Consider the following 27,364-nt stretch of genomic DNA (forward strand, 5'->3'; position numbering starts at 1 on the left):
AGAAAATTCCCAGCAACACAATTTTAGATTAACTAATAATTATGCAGTAAATTTGGCTTCAACTTCTCACAAATTGCTGTACTTTGGATAAAATGTTGAGAAACATAATGTAACATAAAAGTAACTCAATCATGTAACACTACAATACTCGTTTCCACCTTAAGACAGACCTTTTCTCTGTATAAATACTGCTTCAACCATGTGAGGATGTCAGGTATCAGTGACACAGCACCACCTAGTGGTCTTATTAAGTGGGATGAACACTGACACTGTCATACAGTTTGTATTTTTAAATCTTTTATTATTTTTTGTAAGTTTTCTAATTACATAAAAAGGAACCAAAACATTTATAAAGTATACTTTAAACTAGGTACAACATATGAGAAGCTCAATCCCAAACAATAAATCCAGTAAGGAAATAAACAAAAGATAAACAATAGAACTTGTCATTCCCCAAAAGCGCAATTTGGCTTACTTCTGAAGTTATGAGTCATTTCAGGACCCAAATAGATATGGTAATCTACCACTGAATCACTTGTGTTTTTTAAATATCAACTGATCAAATTCAGGGAGCTGTGTTGATTTCCAAAATGGATATCTGGTGTTTTAGAATTAAACTTCATATACTTAAATGACTTAAAAAAAAAAAAGTAAATTACACAGTACAGTAACAACCATAAAAAGGAACCACAACCTTCAAACATTTTAAGCCACGTGGCTGGTTATGACAGATACAAGTTAGTACAAAGAGTATACATTACAGAAACCGCAGAGTGAACAAAGGGTGGCAACAAAAACAAACATCCAGATCAGTTTAAGACCCTCCCATCTCCACTGAGCTTTAAAGGTTTCAATTTAACAATCTTCATCTAAGTCATATCAAAACTCAAATGTACACAAGATGATTTGCTTCCTGAAAAGGTCCTGAAGGTTTGTTACCTTTAAGAGTGTCTCTAGCACTTCCCATTTCAAATGACAAATTACCAAAACTCAGCTCAAAACTATTGTTTGTTGGAAAAATTCAACATTAACACAAAAGGTAACAAGTGCTCTCTTCAGACAAAACGAGGATTTCTTTCAGTGTGTAAGAGCTACACTTTTGTAAGTTGTCGGATCCAGTGCGGCCGATACACGGCAAAGCAGGAAAATGTGACAAAACAAAAATGTCCTCTGCTCGCAGATTTGAATTAAAACCACATTTTTTTTCAAATTTTATCAGCCTAAAATGATGTCAAAAGTAAACAGTAAATGTGTTACCAAAACAACATATCCAATTCAATTTCTTACAAATAATTACTTCAGAGTTTTGACTTGCTGCACTGTTTATTTCTAACAGAAGGACTAAAAAAGGCTGGTGGATTGAGATATTTCTGTCTTTGGGCCCTGTTGTGGAAGGCTTCAACCTACGCAGTGCACTGTAGAGGGGGGGAGGAGGATGATGAAGAGCCGAAGACCATTAACCATGGGTGGTGTCATCCTCCACAAAGTCTTTGGCCTGCTCCGCTGTGATCACATCAATGTGACTCACCTAAAAACACACACATGTGCACACACACATGTGCGCGCACACACACACACACACACACACACACACACAGTTAATGACCAATCAATGCCTTCATTTTAGCTGCTCTGACTAAGCAGTAATCATTTATGTTATGAAACCTCAAAAAATAAAGAGGAAATATTTTGTTTTCACTAAGGCAGCTCAGCAGAAAACAAACCTGGTCTACAGGGGGAAAGTGTGAAGGAGTCAACAGAAAACAGTGGACTTAAAGCAGAATCAGTAACAGCAACAAGAGAAATTAACACCAGCCACCACTTCGCCTGGAAAGTTGTGGGAGCCGGTCTGTTCACTGCCGAAGGAAATAATGACCTTCCTGTGAAGATGCTTGTTTCTGTGACAACAGAACTGTGGAGAACTTGCTTTGTTTCTGTTATATATCACAATTAATTTGACATTTCTCTTTTGACATCAAGACTCAAGAAGGACGACAACGATGATGATGATGATGATGATGATTCACTGGCTGACTGGAGTAGAACCTTTTTAAATTCAGGGTCTGGTGCTATTTTGGAATTAATTTGGTAGTAAAGTCAGCTGTTTTTGTTTGCCACACTACGCAACTCTCACTACACACACATTTTGACTTGCCCATCACAGACACTACTGATCTGATCTTTTTGAAACACATCATTATGTTAGAAATTAAACTTCCCAGCATAATTCAGCATTAACCCAAAGAGCTCTGCAGCTGCATGTTCGATCTCATGCTTAGAAGCAGGTACAGATTATGTCAGCTAACGTAACAATATGGTTTTTAATGGTTTTTGGACAAAAGTGGAGTTAACATGGCACAGAAGCACAACGTGTATCAGGCTGTGGTTACACAGACAACACTTCAGCAGGTTAAATTCGTTGTTGATATCATGAAAAAGATAAAATGACGGCAGTCTGTCCGGATCATGACAACGAGTCCCTGTCGATCCATGTCCCTAATAATGAAGTTATCTTTCGCTCGTTACATGCCCCAAATCTCAGAAGTCAGAGAACAGCACTAATGGACATTTATTTTAGTGTTATGCAGGATAAATGTGATATTTACAACATACAGTATTGTTAACTACCATTACATTTTGCTTTGCAAATCAATAAGAGATTTTCATGTTCAGTTGGATATTTTCTGCTGCACATGCACTGTTGAGCTGGTTCTCCTAAACTATTGCTTATTGTATATTGCTTGTTAAATCTTAAAAACAGCACAATCTGCAAAATAAGATCCCCCACAGCCTGTCTGTGAGAAAACCTCTTCAGATTAATTTAAACTTGAATGATCCTTGTGGACAAATCCTGCCCTTTTGACAGAAGACTCACCTTGTTTCTGAATTTGACACCGTAGAACTTGTCAGCGGACTCGAGCAGCTCAGGCCTGAAGGTGGTGGTGATGAACTGGGCGTGGCCTGCCAGCTCGACGATCATGTCTGAAATGGACACGCAAACAAAGATGGTGATTATGACTTTCTTGCATTTGCTAAGGCTGAAAGATTGAAGGATGAGTCCTAATTTTCTCACAAAGAATGGAAACCATTACGATCATTAGTGATTTTTATTAAAATAAAAAATATGTATCCAATACAACTCCACCACAAACTGCAGCCATACATTTCAAATCAACATAGGTCTGACACAATGACAACACTGATCATTTTAAGATTCATGAAGATAATATTTACTGTAGTATATGATATAGATTGTATAAAACTGTACAGAAGTTTCTATTTTTCTTGCTACTCAGTGAAATTAATTCATGTATGGGATTCACTTAAGTCCCTCTCTACCTATATTTATAGTAGCACTTTACCTGAGACAGCCTTCCTGTGCTGGGCATCGAGGGCCTGGTCGATCTCATCAAACAGGTAAAAAGGAGCAGGGTCGCACTTTTGGATGGCAAATATCAGGGCCAGAGCCACCAGAGACTTCTGACCTCCAGACAGCTGCTGCATCTCTCTCATCTCACCCTGCTTCCCTGTGAACGACACCTACACAGCACAGGGGAGGTTGTGTATTAGACCCGAGGCAGAAACACAGAGAAATCTGTTATTTTCACTTGATGGTTAATTATTATTAGAGTCTTTGTTTTGGGAAGACAGATGATCCAACAGATGACCAGAATGCTTCTGTGCTGTTAAGAAAGCTTTGATAATGATACAGATACATTTAGAGTGAAGAGAATCGGGTATTACATGACCAACTTCACCGTGGTTCTGCTTTGTGAGGATGGACCAGTTATCCAAGGATACGTACCCAGAAATACACATTCACATGTTTCCAGACAAAAACTCAAGGGAGCTCTCATACACTAAGGGCACATGGTGACACAAAAAAACTAGAAGGAGATCATTGTAATGCTCATCATAGCTGAGTGTGGATTATATAATGTGAATAATTCTAGAAATGCATGAGAGTTTTTGCTCACTGCATTTTCTTAATCTTTTACATTAGATTAAACTATAATATATTGAGTTTAAAAACTTAACGTCAACACCTTTGATAATAAATAATAAAATATATAGCTTAAGAAATTACATTGTTTAACTATTGGAAAAGGGAAAGCATTCTCAGTCAAAAGGGATAAAATGAACTACTGAAAAAGACTCTCACCCTGATGCCGACTCCAGTGAACTGGTCCACTGAGGGAACGCTGCTCTGTGAACCGGAGCCCCTCTCACTGTCTGCACCGCCCTCACCCTCATCTTGAGACTGGCTGCCTTCAGCATCTCCCTTCTTCATCACCAATGTAGCTTTGCCACCCGGCACCAGCTTCTGGAAAACTTCACTGAAGTTCTTTGACACCTGAGGGGCAGAAAATGTGTCAAGAAAAGGAGTGAACATTAGTCACATTAGAAAATGTGCATCTAATGTGAAGCTGAAGAAAAATATTACTGATTTCTAAAAGCACAACTAAAAGAAAGAAGTAATTTTTTTCGACTAATAAACAATTACTTCAAATTTTTATAATGGTATTGATCTAGGGGTGCACGGTGGCAGAGCGGCTAAAGCTCCTGCCTCCCAATAAGGAGATCGTGGGTTCGTGGGATCGATTCCCGGACCAGACCAACATCACACAATCTCTCTGGGTGGAGTCTGCATGTCCTCCCCGTGTTACTGTGGGTTCTCTCCGGGTTCTCCGGCTTCCTCCCACCGTCCAAAGACATGCATGTGTAGGTTAATTGATAACTCTAAAATTGCCTGAGTGAGAGTGAATGGTTGTCTGTCCTTGTCTGTGTCTGTGTTAGCCCTGCATGCAGGTTGGCCACTGTCCAGGGTGTACCCTGCCTAAGGCCCAAAGTCACTGGGATAGGCTCCAGTCACCCGTGACCCCCTAACGGGACCAAGCGGTAGAAAATGGATGGATGGATGGGTATTGATCTAAAGAAAGGCTGATAGCTTGTAAAACACAAAGTAGTAGTTTCCACCTGTAGAGTTTCCCTTTTATATTATTAACTGTGCAGCTAAGTGCAAATGCAGATTTCAAAAAAAAAAAAAAAAAAAAAAAAAATCACAGTTTTAGTAGTACCTGTGTTACTGCTAAACAGTATGGCATTATGTTCTGCAACAGCTGGATCATTGAAAGCTTCCATATAAGATGCTGACTGGCAAACTGAAAACTGGCCGCCACTAATTCTCTTTTACACTGGTATGATATTGCCCAATTTTAACCCTACTGGTCATATTTTCAGGCAATACGGGATTGCACCGACTCTTATATCTTATGCCAGAGTGCCACTGTAGTCCACAGCCAAGGGGATTAAAAAAAAAACTTGCATGTGTAAGAAATATTCAATAAGGCATCTTCAGGAACCCAGTTTACAGACACAGAAAGTCTGGTACCAATCACAAAAAAATTGCTGTGACAAAACCAGACTGATCTCGTCAAGCAAGGAGTACCCAATACTCATTAGCTGACTGATATATTACACTGATGTCAATGGATGGATGCATGTATGTCTGGACACTTTGAACAGGGTCTGACGTGCCACGTACCTGTTTGAAGGTGAGCTGGATGGCCTCATACTTGCGCAGCTCCAGGACGTTCATGAGCTCCATGATGGATTTGTAGCCACGGTCCAACTCATCCTGACGCTTGATTAGCTTTTCCTTCTGCTCAGAGAAGTTGACAAACTGGTCCAGAGCTTTCTTGTTGACATGACTGTACTTCTTCAGCTCTGTGTTGCACTGCTCGAGTTTTCGAAACAACTGTTGAAGAGGAAAAAAGGAAAGATTAAAATCACCATTAGCTCTGGGTGAAGTCAGGCTGGCAGTCTGTCAGTATCTTTAAAAATACTTCTCAAAAGACACTTGTTTTCAGAGTCGTGTCTATAATGAGGCTTTAAAGTATATTAATGATTTAATTAGTATTTATTCCATTCTTATCTATATTTGTAAGACTGTTATGTATTTTGTTTGGGTTGCTCTACATAATTTGTTCATTTTTCCCTGGTAAAGAGGTTTTAAAATACACTATAAAAAACTAAAATCATCATCATTATCATCCTTAATTATATAATGTTTTAAGATATACACATGGAGAGGGATTGGTATAGGGAAAAAACATGCACGCTTGATTTAAAGATTCCCATCTAAAGTTTCGAATCCCTGTTAGTAAGCGTGTCTATTGATACCACTTGTTGACTTAAACAGGGACATAAAATCAGATCAATTATGCATCTCAGAACAAGTCTGTAAAAGTGCTTTGCCAGGTTCTATTCATGTCTGAAGATGACATGACCTAATTAATTAAGAAGAAGCTTAGTCTGGCTCAAAAGTGACATGCACTCTCCAAACTCTCAAACTATAAATTCATCCATCTGAATCACTAATGACCGAAGGAACATGAGCAAGTGCCATTATTACTTGGCCCTCTCATCCACTTCTGCAATCAATGGCACCATCTTGCCCCCGAGCAGAGTCCTGTGGCGAAAGATTAACTATGTGGAGTGTTTATGCGAAAGTGTGAGGCTATTTTCAGCACTGTCGAGGAGGGGAGATGACACACACACTCTGTACATACTCAGACACTTATGAAAGATGCAACCAAGTCCGCTCAACTCAGTCTGATTTTTCAGCCAGCTGCCTCTGGGAGCACAGAGACAGAGCACTAACTAGTGTCTGAGTCACTGGTGAGTAGGTGGAATGTGATGGCCTCAGGCCATATTCCTTATGAGACCTGGATCTATCTGTGTGTGTATATGTGCACACATACGTTTGGCTCAGGGAGTAAGATAGGCTGCACAGAAAAAATGGCCTTCAGTAGACCTACTTAGTTATTGTTAGTGTTGCTGTTGTTATGGCTTTAGTGTCAATGTGAAGTCAAACAGATTATCAACGTTCATGTTGCTGTGGTAACAAGAGGGTTAAGGGGACTACAACTTTTGGACTACAAAGCGGAAGCCAGGACTGGCTTTCTAAACTTCTGGCACTCTAATCTTTCTCCTTCATAGCACCTAACACCTTAAAGCTGCCCTAATTTTTATTATATCAACAATTGCTCAAATGATTATGTGTAATGTAACGATCCCACAGAGAATTATCACCCCTCTGCAGTTTCCCCTCAGCTCTACGGAGCATTTCAGCATCTTTCAGCTCATTGTTTTGGTTTAACGGCTCTTTAAACAGGAGGAATGATTCTAGCAAGCAAATCATGTTGCAATGTTCATAGGGGCACCTTTAAGACATACTTACCTTTAAGAGGACATGGGGACTTGAGTCACCGTGGTTTTAGGGTACAGGTTACAATTAGGCTACGGTTAGGGTTAGGGAGGGCATTATGGCAACAACTGTCTCCATGGGGACAGTGAAACAAACGTGTGTTTGTGTGTGTACCTGTTTGAGTGTGAGGGTCTGGTACTTCTCAAAGGCCTCCTGAGGCAGTGAGCCAAGCTCTCTGATCTTCTTCATGCACTCCTCTTTCTTCTTGAGCAGCATGCCCTGCCTGTTGGTCATCTTCTCCAGCTCCTTGGTGTCGTGGTTGATGGCGTCATTCTGCTCCTTCTCAATGTTCTTCCAGCGCTCCATGCTCTTTATGTGGTCCTTGATCTCCCCCTCTGTCTTGTCAACCAGAGAATCCAGATCTGGGAAAGACATGGGAGGGCATGGTAAGGGTGGTGCAGCAGAAGTGATGGGTTTCATTCCAGATGAGACATTAGTGCATAGTTAAGTGGAGAAAACACTCGCCACCGTGGCGCATCAAGTGCCACCCCTCACACAAATGGTGCAGAAAGACCACACATCTCTGAATATTTCTCGACCTCAACAACTGCCTCTGCTCATCCATTGATCTACACACATACACACAAACGAGAGAAAGCGACGGCAAGAGGTGAGGAGAGGAAGTCAAGCTGCCACGGGAGCCAAGATGTACGAGCAGAGAGCGAGTGAAGTTTTTTTATTCAATACATTTTTGCCTTGTAGATATTAACGCATTTTAGTATATATATTTTTAGACTAGAGAGAGACTCTTGTTATGCCGTTGTTTTGTAAAAGCTTGTAAGTGCACCTGTTGGTGCCGATGTTGTTCGGTACCAAGTTGGTTTTGATCGTTTTGATAATAACAAGCCTCCTCCACAGGCGACTCACCTGCTGTTGTGAAAACGGAACTGCAGGTGAAAAAAAAGCAAAACGTGAGTTGTGTTTTTTGGGTGACTTCATAAAACTGCTGACGAAGAAAGTGAACAGGGCTAACACATACAAGGAGAGAGAAACAGAAAGAGGGAGGCAGGGAAAGCCGGTGAGACAGGACAGGTGTAGGTGTGTGTGTGTATATGTGTGAGTAAACACTAAAATAAGGTGGAGAATTAAGTAGAAATAAAATGGTGAAATAAGTAATAACCTACTAGAAATAGGGTAATATATTCTTTCAAATATTATAAGCCTATATAATATATTCAACAGACAAATATACCCCCACATGTATGAGTTTCATCGTCATTCAGCAGCTACAATTACTCCATTTAGCTTTACAGCCTTCATCAACAACCTACCAATGTGGAGGCTATTTCTCCCACAAAGAGGGACAAAAGAAAATCCGATTGTTCACTGAATCATAAATGGAAAATTGACATGCAAAGAGTTTAGAACAAAGGATTGAATATAATGACTACTTAAGAATAAGGCCATGCTGTAAATTTGTCTTCAATAAATTAGTGACTGATTAAATATGAATCCATGCAAATTAATTCTATTCAGGAACAAGTGCTTTCTATCAACCTCGTCTGAGTCATTGCACCACCAGAACATTTACCTCTGGTCAACATTATTGACACCCTCTGATTTTTTAATATATTTTTTTTTATAACCAGTATAATATCTTCCGAAATAAACGAAATGTACCAACTTTGTATCATCAGAATATTTTAATATGATGTCTAAGTTATTTAGAAAAAAACATTCCTTTTCAACTCACATGTAGTGATTTCAAAGAAGGTATATAAAGAACACGTCAAATACATTTTCCCCAAAGATGTTATGTGTATGTATGTGATGATCTTATCAGAAAAAAAAAAAAAAAAAAAACAGCTAAAAATACTGGTACACGACGATATTGGTCAGACGACGTTCTAATCTTTCACTGTATCATTGTTGGTCTTTGCTACAAACCATAGTGGGAAATGTTGAATTTAATATATATATATATATATATATATATATATATATATATATATATATATTAGTTTAAATGGACAACTCCAAATATGTTTGGTGTCACCCACTGTTTCAGCAGTGTTTGTTTTTTTGTTTGTTTTTTTAAACCAACTTTATGTCTTGAAGATACATATTCACATTTAACTGAGGCATACAATTTTGAATGGGAACCATCACCAACAATAAACCAATGCTGGCTTCTGATCAGCTGGGAACTGGGGTTTATGTTTTGTTTAAGGGCTCTGAGAGAAAAGTGTTGTTGTTTTTTTTTGTTTTGTTTTTTTAAATCGCTTTCCAGCTTGTGTGGACTTTGACAGTTCACCCTGTGGTTACGAACTGGCTTCTCTAAACGTTAGGCTACCACCACCATCCCAGTGTTGTGTCTTTAGTACAATGTGTACCTTCTGATCGAGCCAAAGTGTCTTTGACACGTTTGTTGATGCCGTCCAGCTCAGATGTTGTGGCTGTGAGCACTGTGCCTCCCTCAGTCTCTCGCAGCTCGTTTAGCTCCTGTGTCAATGCAAATTAGGCCACATCAAAAAAAGAGGGTCATGCAAATTCAATCACCCCTCTTCAGACTTGTATGAATGAAAGCATTGAATCCAAGACTCTCCATTTACAACAGCACATAATTTCAACACATTACATTAATTGAATCATATGACAGCTGCAAACAAAAACCTTGAACTTTCTGGTTATGCAAGTAATGATGTATAATTTACTTTAAGAATAACAAAACAGAACAAAGCAGCAGTTATATATAAATCTTACTTTAAGTTATAGAAAAATATTCTGTATGCAGAGCCGTACAATGAGACTTATGACAGCTTTCTAGGGAGTTTAAAGGGACAGCGTACCTGCTCCACTTGGTCGAGACGCTTCCTTAAGTTCTCGTTTAGATATGTTTCCACTCTGGTCATGATGCCCTCCAGCTTGATCCTCTCATTCAACAACTGTCTGTTGTCCTTTGGATGGATAGAGGGATCAACACACAAACAGTAACTCTTGTTAGATCTTTGCAAAGTGCAGACAAACAAGACAATACTACATTCACAGCAACTCAATATCTAAAAGCTCTTAACAGTTTTCTCTTGCTCTGTGTATCAGATGAAAGAAATCTGATGCATAGAATAATGCCATCAGAGTGCTAGAAATGTGAGTAATGTTAGCAATAATATATCTAAAAGTCAATTTTGAATAATATCTTCCTTTGGCATCTTGTGGCATCGCGTGTTATGTCGCAAGCAATATCATTTGACAACCGCCAACACTGCAGAACCATACATGAAAAGCTCTGTGTTGTGGGGGCAGAGTTGTTGCGCAGCGATATCAGGAAGTGGCTGATAGTTCATTTAGGTGAGAGCTGAGAGCAGCTGGCAGTGAAAGAGAAAGGAGGCAACGCTGGATCACAGGAACATCCCACACACAGCTGCTGCCTGCTACTCTCACCTCAGTCAGGTCATTTGAATACACTAGCAGGAGGCGGTGAGGGAGGGGAAAAAGAGAAACCAGGCGTATACTCTGAACTACATATAAGCAGGTGGAGGGATGCGTATGCATGCACTATTTCAGCTTAACAGTGCTATTCCAAAAGGTGTCTGATTCAATCTGTGGGGGAACTAATAGAAAAGACAGATCCATCATTCAAATAGCTGAATTAAAATCAAACATTGCGCCATATAATTGAAATGTCATAAAATTCAAATTATCAAATTTTTTTTTCATGTAAGTTTTCAAATCTAGAAAGTGATTAAAAGAAAAAGTCAATCAAAATCAAAAACAAAACATAAATCTGTGATAAAAACATTCACGACAAATCCGGATTTTTGTCAATTTTGCAAACATGAATAAAGGAGTAGCACTGTTTCTTAATATCATAAATATAACAAAGGTGTGGACAACTTAGTTCAGAATAAATCCAAACGAGGAGCCTAAAATAAAAAATAAAAAAAGAGATCTGTACTGTGAATCTACAATGTTTTATCATAGTGGATAATTTATCTCAGAAATAAATGTAAAAATATATCAACTGTGCAAGCAGCATGTGAAAGTATTGATCAAGACTAATCCTACTCAAAAGGTTTTTGAGGTTGGTTTTAAAATGAATGGTCCAAGGACTTCTGTGAGCAGTTAGTCACTGCATCACATGTCTCTGTCCAATCCTCTTGCTGACCTGCTGGAGTTGACGGATCTCATCGTTGAGGTCATCGACACGCCTCTGGTCCTCCAAGCTGAGCTGAGAGAGCAGATCTGTACCCAGCTCGGCCTTCAGTGACTCCCTGGTGGACTCCATGGCATGGAGGCTGGCCTCCAGACTTTGGAGACTGCGTTGCTGGAGAGGATATCAGTGGATAGTACAAACAGACTGTGAGCTGGGAACAGCAGAACTCCAGTCATAGATCATGCAAAACCATGAAAAATGTTCAATTCAGTTAGGTCTTAGTGACCTTGAACTCTGGGCTTGTACACAAGTTTAAATTATGATATTGTGATAAAGTCAGTATATGATCACCTTGGGCATGAACGTCTTCTCTGACTGCTGCCTCTTCTCCTTCAGCATCTTCATCTCTGACAGAATACTGTCTCTGGATGCCTTAAACTTCCTCTGTTGTGTCTCGATCTGCTGCATCTGGTTCATCAGTTGGTCGATCTCATTGTTGATGCGTGGAGGCAGCGATTAAGGACGTATAAACCAGTGTTTATTACGGATGAGCATTTTCATTCTCTCTCATGTACTCGGTGTACCCAGTGTCTACAGCTGTCCATATTACCTCTGTTGTACTGCCTAGTAGTGTGAGGGCACATTGCATTCACCTTATGCAAGACTCGCACTGCTGAAACTGCATACTGTCTTTCCCCTCAGTATAGTGTAGGACAAAAAAGCATTATACACTAATGAACAAAAAACAGAAGAGATCATTTGTAGAGGCTGTTCTCATTAGCAAATAAAAAGGTCACTGGACAGCTTGTAGGCTTTTTAGTGCAACTCAGAGTGCTCCAGTAATGTGATTGGGCCTCCAAGGGAAGACTGTGTCATCATTAATATTAAGGCGGAGGATTAAGGAGGGCTGCACATACTCATCATTAAGCTAATTTAACAGACAGGCTTATTGATCTTCCAGGACTACAACACTCCTTCAGGCCTTTGAGGTTTAACAGGACTCAATATACACTGAAGCCAATCAATCAGCTGATTTAGAAAGGGCTACTCAAAGTTAGAGGACTGCCCTGACTGTTGCCCAGAGCAGATGGAGAAAATAGATGGTTTAAGACCATCCGATACTTTTCTTGAATGGGAACAGCTGACATCAGGCTACTAACTGCCCTGAATTAAATGATTAAAAAAAAGAAACCTGCATTAATCTCTGTGATGACAACTTCAACTCTTCTGAATAAATATAAGTCAGGTGCATTTCACATAACCAAGTCAATAAGAGTTGTAGCAGTTATGAGCAGTCACAATGCAAGTGCACTTAACTGCTTGACCGCAATACTTCCACAGCAATGTGGTGCTGGTGGCAAAAAAAAAAAATAGACAGCAGCTTAAAACAGAAAAACTGTCATGCTTATCGACAGGACAGAGGTGGAGAGTGAACAACAAGAGGTGTTTAAATAATTGATCTGTTCCTCTGACTCACCGCTGCAGGAGTGAAGGACGAGCGCCATGTCATAGGCTCAGTCATCTGTTTCCCCTGCCTACTCACACATATACGTAACCGCCAAGTGCACATATTAACCCACATACACAGTACTGACTTTGAGAAGCCGCACACAATCATACAGGTGTGCAAACACACAGATAATCATACCTGGGCGGAAGTGACCATATCCATAAACATACTGTACACGCAAACACAAATCCTCTCTGATCCGCCTGATTTGCCTTCATGGGCTGTCCAACAGTTAGTCATGGCTCTGGCCGATATGACCTAACATACACTAATCCTTCTTGACCTGATTAGACCCTCTCATTACATTCGAGTCAACATCCTGCTGGCTGAGGTAGCTACATAACCGAGATGGATTTAATCCACATTAAAAATACAGGCTCAGCCATGTGACATCACACTGTAATTGAGTGAGGGCTGCACGCAAGGGTGTTATAACTTCTTTCAATAGAGTTCCTAGACAGAGGAAAGTCTCCTATGCACTGCGGCATATTAATTAAAATATGTTTATATCAACAGGAGCTGATGGTGCGAAGGTTGTCTTTTTAGACTGTTACCGAGTGGAAATTGAAAATACCAAAATATTGACTGCACATGACCATGATGTTTCCTCCTCCGTTTCTCCAGGATGCCAATATCACAAGTGCCTATAGTTTATCACACCTGCTGTTTTATTTCAGTATACTCTATAGACACCAGCAAGCTACAACTTGCCTTGTTCTGCCTGCTGTCCATAAAATATATGTAAATATGTCATTTTATGAAAATTTTAAAATATGTCAACGGGAAAACTAATTTGGAAAAACTAGTTTGAACTGGAGCTGGTTTGCTGGCTCTGGGAAACTGTTTCATCCTCTCTGGCTGTTAGCTTCGCAGCAGCAACTGTAGGGGCAGTTTGCTAACCCACAACCTAGTTAACGTTAGTTATATTACTTGCTGTGTCGTTGTTCACTCTATATTATGGTATTTGCCATGGTATTGAATTTCTCCAGAATCGCATACCCCACCTTTAACATTTCAGAAAAATAGGCGAAAACTGAAACACACTCCTGGAACTGTTATGAGAAACTGACTTCTGACTGTTATCCAATGTTTCTGAATATCATAAAACTAATTGGGGATGAAGTCTGTTTAGTTGAATTAAAAAGGTAAATAACTCATTTTCAAATGTACAACCATTTTCATGTCATGTCCTCCTTCCTGTATACTCAGTGGGATGACATAATAACTGTTTGGTATTCATGTGACTCAACACATTTCACACATCAATATATCTTACGGGGGGGGGTTGTCTCTCTGATGAAGTGATCATTTGGTGAAGCTTTTAAAGAAACTGCATGACTCACTCCTGAGTAAAATAAGCCCAAACTCAGCCCATCATCCAACAGAGAGAGAATGAGTAAGACCTACATTGAAATGTCCACAGATTTTCATTGTCAGTAATACTGCAGCACAGTTAGCCTACAGGCACTTTTTAAAACTAATACAAATCTCACAATGAAAATTATTTCAATTATGGGTTCTGACTTCCCAATGGAGAGCACATGGAACAAAAAATGTCCATTATATGTTTTAATAGAAAGGATATGTTCAATGTTCCTGCGCAGGTTCTCATTGAGCTTGGCCTCTAGCTCGCCCAGTTCCTCCTCAGCCTTCCTCATGTCCTTCTGCAGCTCCAGACGAGACTTTCTGGTATCGTAGTAGCCTCCTGTCAGAGCTCCACGATGGCTCACCTGGTCACCTAGGAGGTCACAACACAATGCACTGCATAAATGAGATAAAAGGCTTTTGGAGTACAGTACTACAGTACTGGAATTACTGTGACACATAGTCCTAAAAATGTAATTCATGCTACAAACATGCTAAAAAATGAACAAGCATCCAGTTTAGCATTACAAAGGCGAGTCAAAGATCCTGATTTAGTGTGCCGTCAGAAGACACTGCCAAACCTCTTAACATCTACTAAGGGGCAGATAGTTTAACTGAGAGTATGATTCAGACAGGGTGGATAGTTCAAATAACACTTGTTCCACAGCCTGTATTTAGATTTGGGCCCTCTAGAAAATAGGTTTTACCTAATAGAATTGTCCATTACACAGTACAAATTGAAGTATTAGCTACTTTTTCTGACAATGGATGCTTTTCATACATATTTTTGTTTCAACAGATGATTGCTGACTCACTTTCAGTCTAAAACGCTATGTTTTTTTGTGAGAGCTGCCACCTTCCTTTTATGTTCTTGTGTTAATGGTATATACTGTATTCTGTATCCAGGGTCAGCTTACCTTCCAGAGTTATACAGTCCATGGTGAAAGCTCTGGCCAGCTGGGTGGACACTTCCATGCTGCGACAAATCAGGGTCTTTCCAAACACATGCTTGAAGGCCTTGTCAAAGTTGTTGCTGTAGCGCAGCTTGCTGATCATGGGGATAGCATCCTTATGGGGCAAAAACATGCTGGTATGAACACAGTGGCAAATACTACACGCCATGGTAGTTACACCTCAAGGTAGCAAAATCAACATACATGAATACAGTATATTTTATGTTAACTGTTCCAGAGTTAGTTACACCCATTTGCTGTAAGGGTCTAAATTTACTATCTACAAAGTTTCAGATGCAATTTATGCATGTTCCTTACGTTGGTCTCTGGGTAGGCAGTGTCCCTGACGTCCAGCTTGCTCAGGGGTAGGAATGTGACTTCTCCAGGCAGGTTCATTTTGTTGAACTCCATTAGTATTTTTGTGCTGACTTCGTCAGTCTCCACAATGTGGTAGAACAGTCTGGAAAACATGAGAGCAGGTAGGCAGACAGAGTGGATGGGTTTGCAACATTGTCACTAACTACAAATTAATCATTGTAAACAACCGACAAATATCTGTGAAAACATTCACTGTACAAAATATATATACACAACATCTACACAATATTTCAAGCACTCTGAATATTTTAACTGGTCTGTTGGCTTCCCATGCAACAGAGAGCAACACCCTGCTCCTTATATCCACAGGACACATTTGTATCAGCACGCAGGAGGTGGAGCCACAGTTGCTTTTAAATCAGACTACGTGTGTTTTGTTGCAAAACTTTCCAAACCATCACAAACGTTTGGTAGTGACATTTTCATTGAAAACAACACAAGGAGCTAGCAGTGAAAATGTACAAAGCAGCCCTCACCTGGTACCAGCAGTCACCTCTACACAGGTGTAAAAGGCGGGCTCACACTCAAAGTTGTTCATGACGATGCCGTGGTAACCATTGATGACGTGCTGGTTGATGCCCTTCCGACGGAAATGCTCAAGGACTTTGTTGATGCTGTCAATGCCGTTCAGAATAGCCTGGAGGACCACAAGAGAAAGAAGAGGAATAATGAGTCACACATAAATTACAAAAAAAGGAGAAAAAAAAATACTAATCAATCATTTGAAATCGTTGAAATTATAGTTTGCAACCATATGAATACTGCTTGGATCATCCTCCCGTTCCGACCATACAGGAGAAACTATGGTGGTCGCGAAAGGCCCTATCTAAAGCCAGTGATTTGTTTGTCTGTTCTGGGCTACTGTAGAAACATGGCGGTAACAACATGGCGACCTCCGTGGAAGGGGACCCGCTTCCTATGTAGATAAAAACGGCTTATTCTAAAGGTGATGAAAACACAACAATTCTTATTTTCAGGCGATTATGCACTAATGAAAACATACTTGTGAATATTATATTCCATTTCTGCCAATAGCTCCTCCTAAATGTTACATACTGGACCTTTAAGAGTAGAAAATAACGTATAGCAGTATAACAGACCTAAAACCATACCAAATCCTTATTATAATGTTCTCATCTCATTTTTAATTACTAAAGCAGCCATGATCTCTTCTAAAGTAGAACATTGTTACAGAATGATTTCATAACAGATAAAATTCTGTGCTGTGTAGAATGTGTGTTGTATGCTGGAGAAAACCGCAATGAAATGTATTTCTGTGTGCCACCTTCAAATATACTGTAGCTCATGTTGTGAGGTATAGACAAAACCAGAAAGAGCATTTTGTCAATATTGTGCAACACTATGAACTGTACACTATAAATATAAAATGTGAGAGAGGATAGATAAAGTCCATCAAAGGCCGGAGACAGGATGAGTCAGCCTGGACTCATGAAAGAAAAATAAATGCAGGACATTTGTCCATGAAGTCACAAAACAGGCTCCTTTCATCTCAGCAGACATTATTCAGAAGTGATATTTGATTGATGTATCTGCCCAGAAGAAACGACTGTCAGCTACTGGATAGGGAAGACAGGAGTGAGTCATATGTAAATTTAGCTAGCTATGATAAGGTGCCAGTAGCGAGGCAGATGAATGATTCCATTTGATATACCTATCCTGACAACTGGCTGAGTCACAAAGTGAGTCCTTCGCAGTATTCAGGTGGGCTTATTTGGAGAGAGCGGTCCATTTCCTCTCTCACAGTACTTCAGCAAGTAAGTGCATGTGTAAAGGTTTAATAGATGTGTGTCATGGCAGTTCTACCTCTGGCTTACAAGTGTCATCCTGAGAAAAAAGGGAGGTAAATGTGTGTGCACATGCAAGTACAACGATTAATGTGGTACCATAAATTTCAATCCTCTGAAAAGGAATTTCCATTTCTGTGCTCACAGACATCTTTCACTTGTGCCCAGACGAAAGTATAAGGTACCCTGTAGTTGCGTTAAGCAAGTCAATAATTCTGCAGTCATACACAGTGACACGGACCTTGCCGGTGGCCGCTCGAAGGAGCTGCTGTTTCTTCTCCAGGTCCTCTCGTTTGGCTGCCAGGGCCTGCTGCTCTGCGTTCTCCTCACGCCACAGGTAGCTGGACAGACACAGAGAATCACACACTGTTACACTTATGTCACCAGAAAAATCAACACCAAACTGCAGCCATGATACTCACTGAAAAATAAGTCAGTCAGTGATAAAAACACCCCAAAACTAGACACTGTACTAAAATGGTTATGTCTTTCATACATCTTTTTGATGTAAATAATTTATGAATTAATACAAACTTCTTATAAGAAAGAAAAACTCAAGTTGAGAGACACATAGTAACTTCACTATATGCATGCAATATTAAGTGAATTACAAAAGTATTCACTCCCTTGATTTTCACATTATATCAAATAATTGATTTTTTTGTCCTATTTGCTGTCATCCTCAAGTGAAACATAGATTTGCTTAATTCTTGTTAAATAATGAAATTAAAATAATTAAAACCATAAAATGGCCCAAACAGTCTCCCTCTTGTTTCCACCATTAGGCTATTTTTTTTTTGTAATTTATTCATATTTTTAGATCATACACTACTAATAGCTTGCAGCTGTGGGGTCTGGTTGTTATGTTCCTTCTATCAAAGCTGTCATTATGCTGCCTTTTCACCCGCTGCACCTAAACAATGGATCAGTGAACTGGAGGGTGCACGATGGATTCAATATCAGACAAACACGAACATATTCATGACATTTGTTTCATTTAGTGATGGTAATGAGCGCCTGTTACTGAATTTAATGGATTTTAATTTCAATTTTAAATGAAAAAAAAAAAAAAAAAAAACACATTTTGCCTTGAGCGTGTCATCTCAACTAACAGTTGGGAAGACTTGAATGGTGATTCTCCGTTTGTTGTGTTTCAAGAGGCAGGGAAACAGCTGTCTTGACTAGATGTTCACCACTAACCACTAACACAATTCATCCAGCCCGGAGGACCTTTTAAAAGCAAAAGGGTGTCTGGCAGAAGAGGCCTGAGGCATCATCCTCTCGGTTATATAAATAAACCTCATTGTTTAAGAGGACAGAGAAGGCCCGGTGACATTCACAGCAGACAATACTCTGGTATGTAACTAAAGGTTGCCAAGCGGAAACAGCATATTGCCTTAAAGGAAGGGTGAACAATTCAACCTTTCAGCTTAATGCAAGATGCAGGCATGACTCATGCAAAGATTTATCTAAAGCAAACAATGCTATACTGTGTGAAACAACACACAACATAAATACAAAGCATGAGCACAAGCCAAGGCTGAACTGTAAATTAAATTAAGTCCCAGATGTGAGGTCAGAGGGAAGGTTAGAGGGAAACATAAGGTTCTTACTTTCTTTCACTCTGCAGCTCATCTTTCCTGTTCTTCACTTCATAATACTTTTTGTCCAGTTCCTCAACGCGGGTCTTGACCTCATTTAGATCTTGATCAAGTTTCTAAAGAGACAAGTTGAAAGTGGGTCAGATACACTCACCTGTCAAGAGGTTAGATTAAAACTGCAGAAAGCTTTTACAGAAATTTAATGACAAATACATCATACAGTAGCATTTAAAAGTTCCTATAAATAAACCAAGTATTTACAGTTGCAATGCAGACAATGTGAATTAACTTCAGTAAATTATCGAGCTAAAAAAAAAAAAAAAAACCCACACACAATAGCAACCGGATGTAATTTTTAAAAAGAACTGAATAGGTTAGCACTTTTAGCACAAACAAAATTACATCACATACAAGTATTATTATTATCACAATATAGTAGTACTAATAGTAACAGAAGCATTTTCATTCCTTCAGCTTCAATTGCACCCCACAACTAGTGATTTTCCACCACAGCTACAAAAAGGTACCATTCTTAAACTGTGAATCCCTCTTAAACTGATCTTGGAAATGGGTCTGAAAACCAGACTCCCCACTGAACTACAAATCTTCTTCATGGAGAACTGCAGTAGTAGTATAACAGTTTTGAGTCGTCTTACATTGTACTGCTCGAGGTTCTTCTCCTTATTAGTCTCTGTGTCCTCCAGGTCTTTGTGGATGGCTGCGATCTGCCTCTTTTTATCATTGATGGCCTGGTCCAGAGACTTCAGCTCTTTTTTAATCCACTTGTCCCTTTCCTCCTTGGAGGTGAACTGGCTGCCACGGCCCTGCTTGGCATACAGGTCTGTCCTCTCCTGTGTTGCCTGGGCCAGTCTGGAAGGAGGTGTAACCACAGAAGGAGTTTTTTGAACTAAATCACAAGTTCACACAGGAGGCCACATCTTTGAGCAATCTTGATTCTATTTATTTCCCACAAACTGTGCATGCAGACATGTGCACAGTTAAACATTTATATTTATATATTTACAATTCCTCATTTCAGAGTTTTGAAAGGAAGAACATGTGTGATTTATTTGGGTCCTTCAAAGGAACATTAAGAAAGGACTGAAAGCTGTTTTCTCAGGATCACTTTCCTGCAATTTAGGATTCCAAATGTTTGTAGCACACCTGCATCAAACTACTTTGTAGGAGAATCCACAAATATTTCATGTGCATTCACCTCTTGATCTCTCGCTATCAAAATGTATTCAAAATGTGATGACTGACTCATCGAGTTATGCCTGGTTACCAGCTGCTCGAGGGACCGTAAATGAGAATGAGTCATCCCTACCTGGATATGCCCCGCTCCTCTTTTTCCTTCACCATGTTGAATTTGGGTTCAGTCTCCTGCAGCTCTTTTTGCTTCTCCTCGATTTTCTCCAACAGCTTCTGACGCTCCTTCAGCAGGCGTTTCTGGAAGAGCAAGAACAGGCAATTTTACAAAAAAATCCTCAAAATGTAGAACTTCGAAATGAGAAGGGGAAGAAAAAAGAGAAAGTTGAATGCGGGAAACTGGATAAGCTGAAAATAATATCCTATGCTGCACGGATGCCATATTCATACTGGGGTAATTACTATTCAAAAATGTAAATAAACTGGGATACTACAGGGAAACTACATCCTAGTTTGGACACATGCAACACTCAAAAAGTATTAATAGGCTGTGCATCCAGGGAACATGCAGCAAATGTAGAGGGTAAGTAATAGTAAAAACAAAACAAAAAAACGTGTAAAGTAAACCCATTCTGAAAAATTCATGCCTCCTTTGTGTCAAGATTTAAAAATCATTCTTAAACATTTATCCTCCAACTTCATTAGGAATCTTAGTTTTCACCTGGATCTCCCCACCAGCAGAGGTACGAAAACCTCTACTTTCCCCCTCGTGTCAAGGCCAACTCAAATCAGAACCATCAGCAGCTAGTGACGCAGTTCTGCTCCCATTGCTTTTCATTTTGCTCCAATAACTTTTGGCTGATGCTGTGCCAGCCGTAGCCAGGTGGGCTTAATCCAACCAACAGCCAGCATGCTGCCTGGGACCCATCATGGCTCACTCACAGACTGAGCCAATAAAGCCGTTATGTATGATTACCGTCTTCATACTCACACGTGCACACAAACACACAATGAACACAAGGCCATACGGAGTGATCCGTGCCAGCTCTGTACACACAACCTCGTGCCAGGAATGATGTATAGCGGAGCTGATGGCAAAGAGTCTGATACACAGGCTGGTGCTTCCTCTGTTTTGGTTCTCAATTCATCCCCCCGTTGGACCAGCAAACGTTCTACTGAGAGATTCAGCACTAAAACTGTCAACTCTATACATTAGGCCAAACTGATTGGTTTAGTGGGGAATGAGACTTAATCACTGTTTTATTTGGATCAGTGCTTTTTGATTAGTTGATGTCAATCAACAGGAAATTCATCAGTGACAATTTTGTAAATTAATCATTTATCAAGTAAAAACAACTTGCCATCCTCTGATCGATTAGTAACAGGGGTGAGTAGAGTGGGTGAAAAGAGAAACTACCATCCTTCTCTACATACACTGATGGTGCAGGGGAACGGGGAGGGGGAGTGTTGATGGTGCAGCATCACGTGTGCAGAGTGACGCAGATGGGAGGCTTCCGTACCCTCTGTTCGCTGTTGCCTGCCAGCTCGTCCTGCAGGTCCTTGGCCTTCAGCTCGAGCTTGGTCCTCTGCTTGATTTGCTCCTGGCGCTCGGCCGATAGCTGCTCTTTCTCCTCCTTCATGGCAGAGATCTTGGACTTTAGCTCTCGCACAACACGCTCCGTCTCCTACAGAAAGGGGGCCAAAATAAAGACAAATGCAAAGTGTAAATACAACAACTTACTTCCTCTTCAGTGATTAATTGACTGTCCATTTATTTACCAAGGCCACATACTGTCAGGGGAGTTGAATATATTAGCCCTCTAAATATGTTCTATGTTCAATTAATTATGTATGTATTTATTTGTATCTGTTTTCATGTACTCATTAAATACGTGGACAGACAGAAGCAGGTAGCCTGCTTACAATAAGCAATACCATGATGACATATGACGAAAAGCTAATGTTATTCAAAAGTAGTTCCTGTATTCTATTTCTGTTTAGGTTTTGTGACACAGATAAGGGCTAGATTAAAGTTCAGTGACATCATTTATCATCTCTCTTTACAACCACATCCTGACAAAATTCCTACAGTGACACTGTGATTCACAAATCATGCTTGCATGATGAGTAAATTCAATCTTACTCAAATCTGTCACTGTGCGAAATAGTTAAGAATAATCTTGTTTTAAAAATTTGACAATTCTGAATTTAAAATAAATAAATCACCTTTTAACTATTTGGTTTGATTTGCTGAACACAAACACTAAACATTTGAAATTTTACCATGTGATTTTGAATAAAGCACTAAATATTATACAACGGACTACAACTCATCTTCTCCAGACATAAAGGAACATGCTTGTTTGGTACAGACCCCAGCAAAAATCACATCATTTTTTATATTTTTTCAGTGAAGTTGAAATGCAAAAATTCCCACCATTCCCACTAAAATTGTGATTCATATCACAATATCAAAATAATTGCAATATGTTTTGTTTTTTGCATACTGTTCAGCCCTATCCCAGATATTAATATTTCTTCTGCAAGGTGGAATTCTTTACCTCTACTTTGTCTCGGGCATCTTGCTGAGCATCACGCAGCTGTCTGGATTTGTCTCCACAGGTCTCTCTCTTGGAGGACAGCTGGAAAAAACAAAATAATCAAGTTTTAGTATTGAAGCTACACACAACAGAGGAGGAAACAAAATTAATAGTACACAGGCCACAGTGACTGGTCGTTATTTGCATTCATTTGTATTTTAAACAAGGATCACAAATGTTTCTACCTTTCTAATTTTCAAATTGCCGTATATCTGCGATCAAAAATTGTGTTTAACTAGTCACAGCCAAATTAAGATAAAGTTTTGTGTCATATTGTCTATATAATATTCTGAATTATGGGTAGTGATAATTTCCCACCCTGGCACCAAAACAGATGTCAATTACAAAGTCTAACATGTCTTTTACTCTGTATACACAGTACATCTTTTTCTTCTTCTTGAGTTTGTTACCTCATCCAGTTTGGCGCGGGTTTCATTCAGCTCCTGGTTGTAGATGGTGTACTCCAGGGCTCTTCTCATTTTGTCCCACTTCTGGTACTGAGCCAGCTCCTCCTTCTCATCCTCCAGGGTGTGCAGACGCTCCTCAATATACTTCAACAGCTCATTGATCTTCTCTCGCTTCCCCTCTAAGGAACACACACATCAGGTTGTTTTTTAAAAATGTAAATCACTAATAACTTCACACCGGGACTGGCATTTTGTTTTTGATACAAGTGATAAGTTAATGGCGAACGCTGTGTAGCAGGAATTGTATGTTGTTCAATGTCACGTACATATACGTTTATTGGTATGTTATATAGCATAATTATCTAACTTAAAATGTCATGATTAAGACTTATTGCTGCTACTAGATGAAAACAGTCATATTTACAACTTTATTTTCCAAATTAACAACCGCATGTTTTTTGTTTCTGTGCAGTGTGCACCGTACATACTTGGCCTAAGGCTCATGAAACTTACTAAGTACATATTGATGAACATTGTAAAACCTTTTCAAAAATATTTTTGTTTTAATTCCAACATAACATACCTGTCTCCTTCATGAGAGAAATACTCTCCTCTTTGCGCTCATCATACACCCGTGTCCCTGCCACCTCTCTCAGCAGCTTCAGGCGCTGGGAGTCGGGTGCTGTGGCCATTTGGTTGATCTGCATGAAACATTGAAATAACATGTGAGATGGAATACCCTGCTGTCCAATGTAGTTTAATTTTCCTGCCTGAAAAATGACACATTTTATATAAAATTTAGCCAATGTTAATTTCTGATTTTATAAATTAACACTAATCCTTAAATCAGCTGATATTGTACAGGTTATGATTTTCACATAACAGACCAAGATATCCAGCTCGGGACAGTTAGCACTCTTTTTACAGCCCTACTTAAATACTGCAATCAATTACACAGCACTGGAAAATAAACTATTATGTGTTAAACAAGTGTGAGGGTGGCGCCCACTCCTTTCTCACCTTTCCCTGCTTGACGATGTAGTAGGGGTTACTGCGGGAGAAGCCGGCACTCTCCAGAAGGTTCATGACATCATTCTTACTGCAACAATCACAGATGCCATCAAACAAGTGATTACATGAATTCACAGAGTTGTTATTTCCTGTGATTCTACGGACAGTTTATCCACAGTAATACTTACGTCACCATCTTCTTGTCTAAGAAGTACTGGTCCTTCTTTGCACCAATGACACGGCGAAGAGAGACTTCCTCTTTGTCGATCTGCAGGGAGAGATATTTATCACTGGTCAAGTAGAGAATCACACACACAGCAGCAGATTTGGCTGGTTATGTCACAGTATTACCAGGCTGCATGATTACAGTTTTACACCCAGTTAATGACTAAAAATCTTTGGATTTCTAGAGTGGTGCAAACATCCAGCCTTCATTATCAGAATAATAACCACTGTGTGTACAGGAGGCAGTGTGACTACAATCAGTGGTCATAGCAGTCGCCAGCAATTTAGGGAAACAGTTCAATAAGAACTGAACAAAATAATATAGTGATGACATTGTAACTATCACTCACAGCCTGGACTAAGGATGCTGCGAAAACTTGTTTTAAAAAGGTGATGCCATATCTGGTGCTTTGCCACATGTATTGATGTGCATTTGGGGACCAGTACCAGTCTTGGTACAAATGCTGGTGTAAAATGGGGTAAGTTGCCTATCCTAAAAACCTTTTTTTTTTTTTCCCTGTGGCTAATTTGGAAGTTAAGTGTTGTACTTTTAGGCTATGGTTCATTTGGCACAAGTGCTGGACACAAAAGTGCCAATTCCACTATCAGCCAATCATCAGTAGTAAAAAGTTTAATTGGTCATATAAAAATATGGACATTTAGGCTTACATCGGCCAATCCAGACGACAACCAAGTACTTATTACATATACACAGAGAAGACAGGATATTATTTGAGAGGCTTACTGAAAGTTGCAAAGAATCAATTAGTGTGTCTGCGATTACAGTAATAGGATCAATATGAAATGTTGGTCATTCCTACCGGCAGCCGGTTGTCAGAATTGTCAAATATAATCTCCACAAAAGCCGAAATGACACGAGGACCAGTTCCCTCCTACAGTGACAGGAGAGGAAAAACATATTAACACTTTAAATGTTTTTACATTTTTAGAATGTTTCTCATTGTGTTTCAATCTCCTATAACACAAACTTGCATCTAATTCTATAAAGACTTTTGTCATCTACCAGTTGTTAGGAAGTTACACAAGCGTTTGTCAGTGTAAGCATGTCTAACAAGAAATTTCTACACAACCAAAGAGGAATTATTAAAACAGTAGCTGGGATCTGTAGTGTGCCTCACATTTGCCTGTACTTACATGGAGCAGGGCCAGGCGCTGTTCAGGTCGCAGGTGACTGAACTCATCACTGAGCACAAACTGGATGGCTAAGAAAACAGAGTGGAGCCAGTTTTAGACAGCGAAAAATAACTACATAGAAGGGAAAAATGTTTGACTGCTGGATGGTAAAATTAATTGAGGCTCACATACCATAGAAAAAGTTACTTTTTCCTGACCCGTTTCTTCCAACTGCAACAACAAAAAATTCTAAATGAGGACATGGTGACATATGTTCACAGCAACCCACATGACACAAGTCTTTGGCACACTAATTTAGTACTCAAAGTACATCCCACTTACACAAAAAATAAATGCAGTGTAATACATAAGCATGAGTGAAAAGTTGAGGTGAGCACATACTCACCAATGACATTGTGCTTTGGACTAAACGGGTCTACCACAGTTTGGTCCCTGTAACTTCGGAACCCCTGGATGATGACCTGCACAAGAACCCAGACACCACCGTAAGCACACAGTCCATAACACCCTGCTATTCAGAATACAATTAACCACATACTGTAGCTAGACGAGGTTATGTGAAGAGACTTCAGTAGCAAGGCAGGGATTATTAATGAATGCAGCAATATTACTACATCGGCCATCCAATATAAGTTAAGACTCAACCTGTGTGCTAAGCGCAGCATCAAATGTATCATAAACGGGGCACAATTTCCAACAGGGCCTCGACCACTGTATGGGCCAGTTTTCATTCAGGACGTTAACGAGTTTGCATGCTTGCTAACAAGATAAACCATAAATTAGATAACCAAAATGGTATCAAAGCTCATATTTACATATGATGAAATCGACTGTAATATGGTATTGCACAACATTAATAGAAAAGCGACAAATCCGCTAACCTAACGTTAGCCTAGCGTTAGCTTAGCATACTGGGAAGGGGGACGGGCAATTCAATTCAAGATTAATCCAGGTAGCCCTTGCTAGCATTAGCAAGCTAGCTATGGCTGCCTTTGGTGTGATTTCGCTTAGCTCTGCGATCCAATTAACGTTAGACGTTGTGGAAAACCTCGGTATCCCGAGCACAATCATTCAGTGGAATAGCGTTAAGAAAATTAACGTTAGGCCAGTGATAACGTTAGTCGGCAACACGTTCAAGTCTGGTGCTGTTAGCTTACCTGTTTGATGTACATGGCTGTCTTAGCAGGGCGTCTCCTCTGCTGAATTTGGAGATAAGATCACCCCCTCCACTAAACTGGAGAAGCCGGGAATTTAATAACCCAAACTTAGCAAAATGTTAAAAATTGATGCATTCAAAATCGGTGTAACACTGTGTGGCAAAAGAGAATAACATGGAAAATGGCGGCGGGGGCGGGATAGAATGGACCATACCACTATGTGAAAACAGGGTTGTAGCAATAAACATATACTAAATAATGTGTGGTAGTGAAATAGATTAGACGGGATTTATGGCGAAAATGCCATACTTTTAAGTACAGTATGTTCAATCTTTGGTCACTATATATTTGTACGTAAACAGCAAGTTTAACACGTGTGCTATTTCTTTACCTCCCTATTTGTACAGTTGGTACAGTCTAGCTGTCTGTCTTCAAGGCGCCAAAGACAGAAAAGAGTCTACAGTCCATGGTCTGTATTCGATAGCATTGAGTATGAGCTGAAGTCAAGTCGAAACCAAATTTGTTAATCGAAAAAGGATGCTGTTTATTGATAATTGTTAATCGAAAAAGGCTAATAATTAACGAACGATATGCTTTATTCTTTAGAAAGCACAACATTACTCTGTTTCTAATGTGAATTTCGACTGAAATTCTTTACCTGTGGCTGGTTTTCCAAAATCTAATG

General features: G+C 39.6%; 1 protein-coding gene across 2 annotated transcripts; it reads right to left on the reverse strand.

Annotated features, from left to right (window-relative positions):
- Positions 1-275: 275 nt before the first annotated feature.
- On the reverse strand, positions 276-26,873 carry smc3 (structural maintenance of chromosomes 3). Of its 2 annotated transcripts, none has more exons than XM_044190173.1 (29): positions 26,680-26,873; positions 25,908-25,983; positions 25,694-25,732; positions 25,523-25,590; positions 25,189-25,260; positions 24,331-24,410; positions 24,152-24,230; positions 23,715-23,832; positions 23,135-23,310; positions 22,686-22,766; positions 21,645-21,809; positions 20,303-20,424; positions 19,632-19,845; positions 18,988-19,091; positions 17,616-17,715; positions 16,046-16,206; positions 15,510-15,651; positions 15,156-15,306; positions 14,459-14,611; positions 11,715-11,866; positions 11,376-11,534; positions 10,060-10,167; positions 9,604-9,712; positions 7,385-7,632; positions 5,546-5,758; positions 4,163-4,354; positions 3,363-3,540; positions 2,876-2,982; positions 276-1,415 (listed from the first exon to the last, which is right to left on the reverse strand). In XM_044190173.1, the coding sequence occupies exons 1-29, from the start codon at positions 26,692-26,694 to the stop codon at positions 1,404-1,406; spliced, it is 3,594 nt and encodes a 1,197-aa protein (XP_044046108.1). In that variant the 5' UTR covers positions 26,695-26,873; the 3' UTR covers positions 276-1,403. The 2 variants fall into 2 exon arrangements, with proteins under 2 accessions (XP_044046108.1, XP_044046107.1); XM_044190172.1 differs by having other exon boundaries at positions 276-1,528.
- Between the last annotated feature and the right edge of the window lie 491 nt (positions 26,874-27,364).

Source organism: Siniperca chuatsi, linkage group LG3, assembly GCF_020085105.1.
Source record: "Siniperca chuatsi isolate FFG_IHB_CAS linkage group LG3, ASM2008510v1, whole genome shotgun sequence".
Taxonomy (NCBI): Eukaryota; Metazoa; Chordata; class Actinopteri; order Centrarchiformes; family Sinipercidae; genus Siniperca; species Siniperca chuatsi.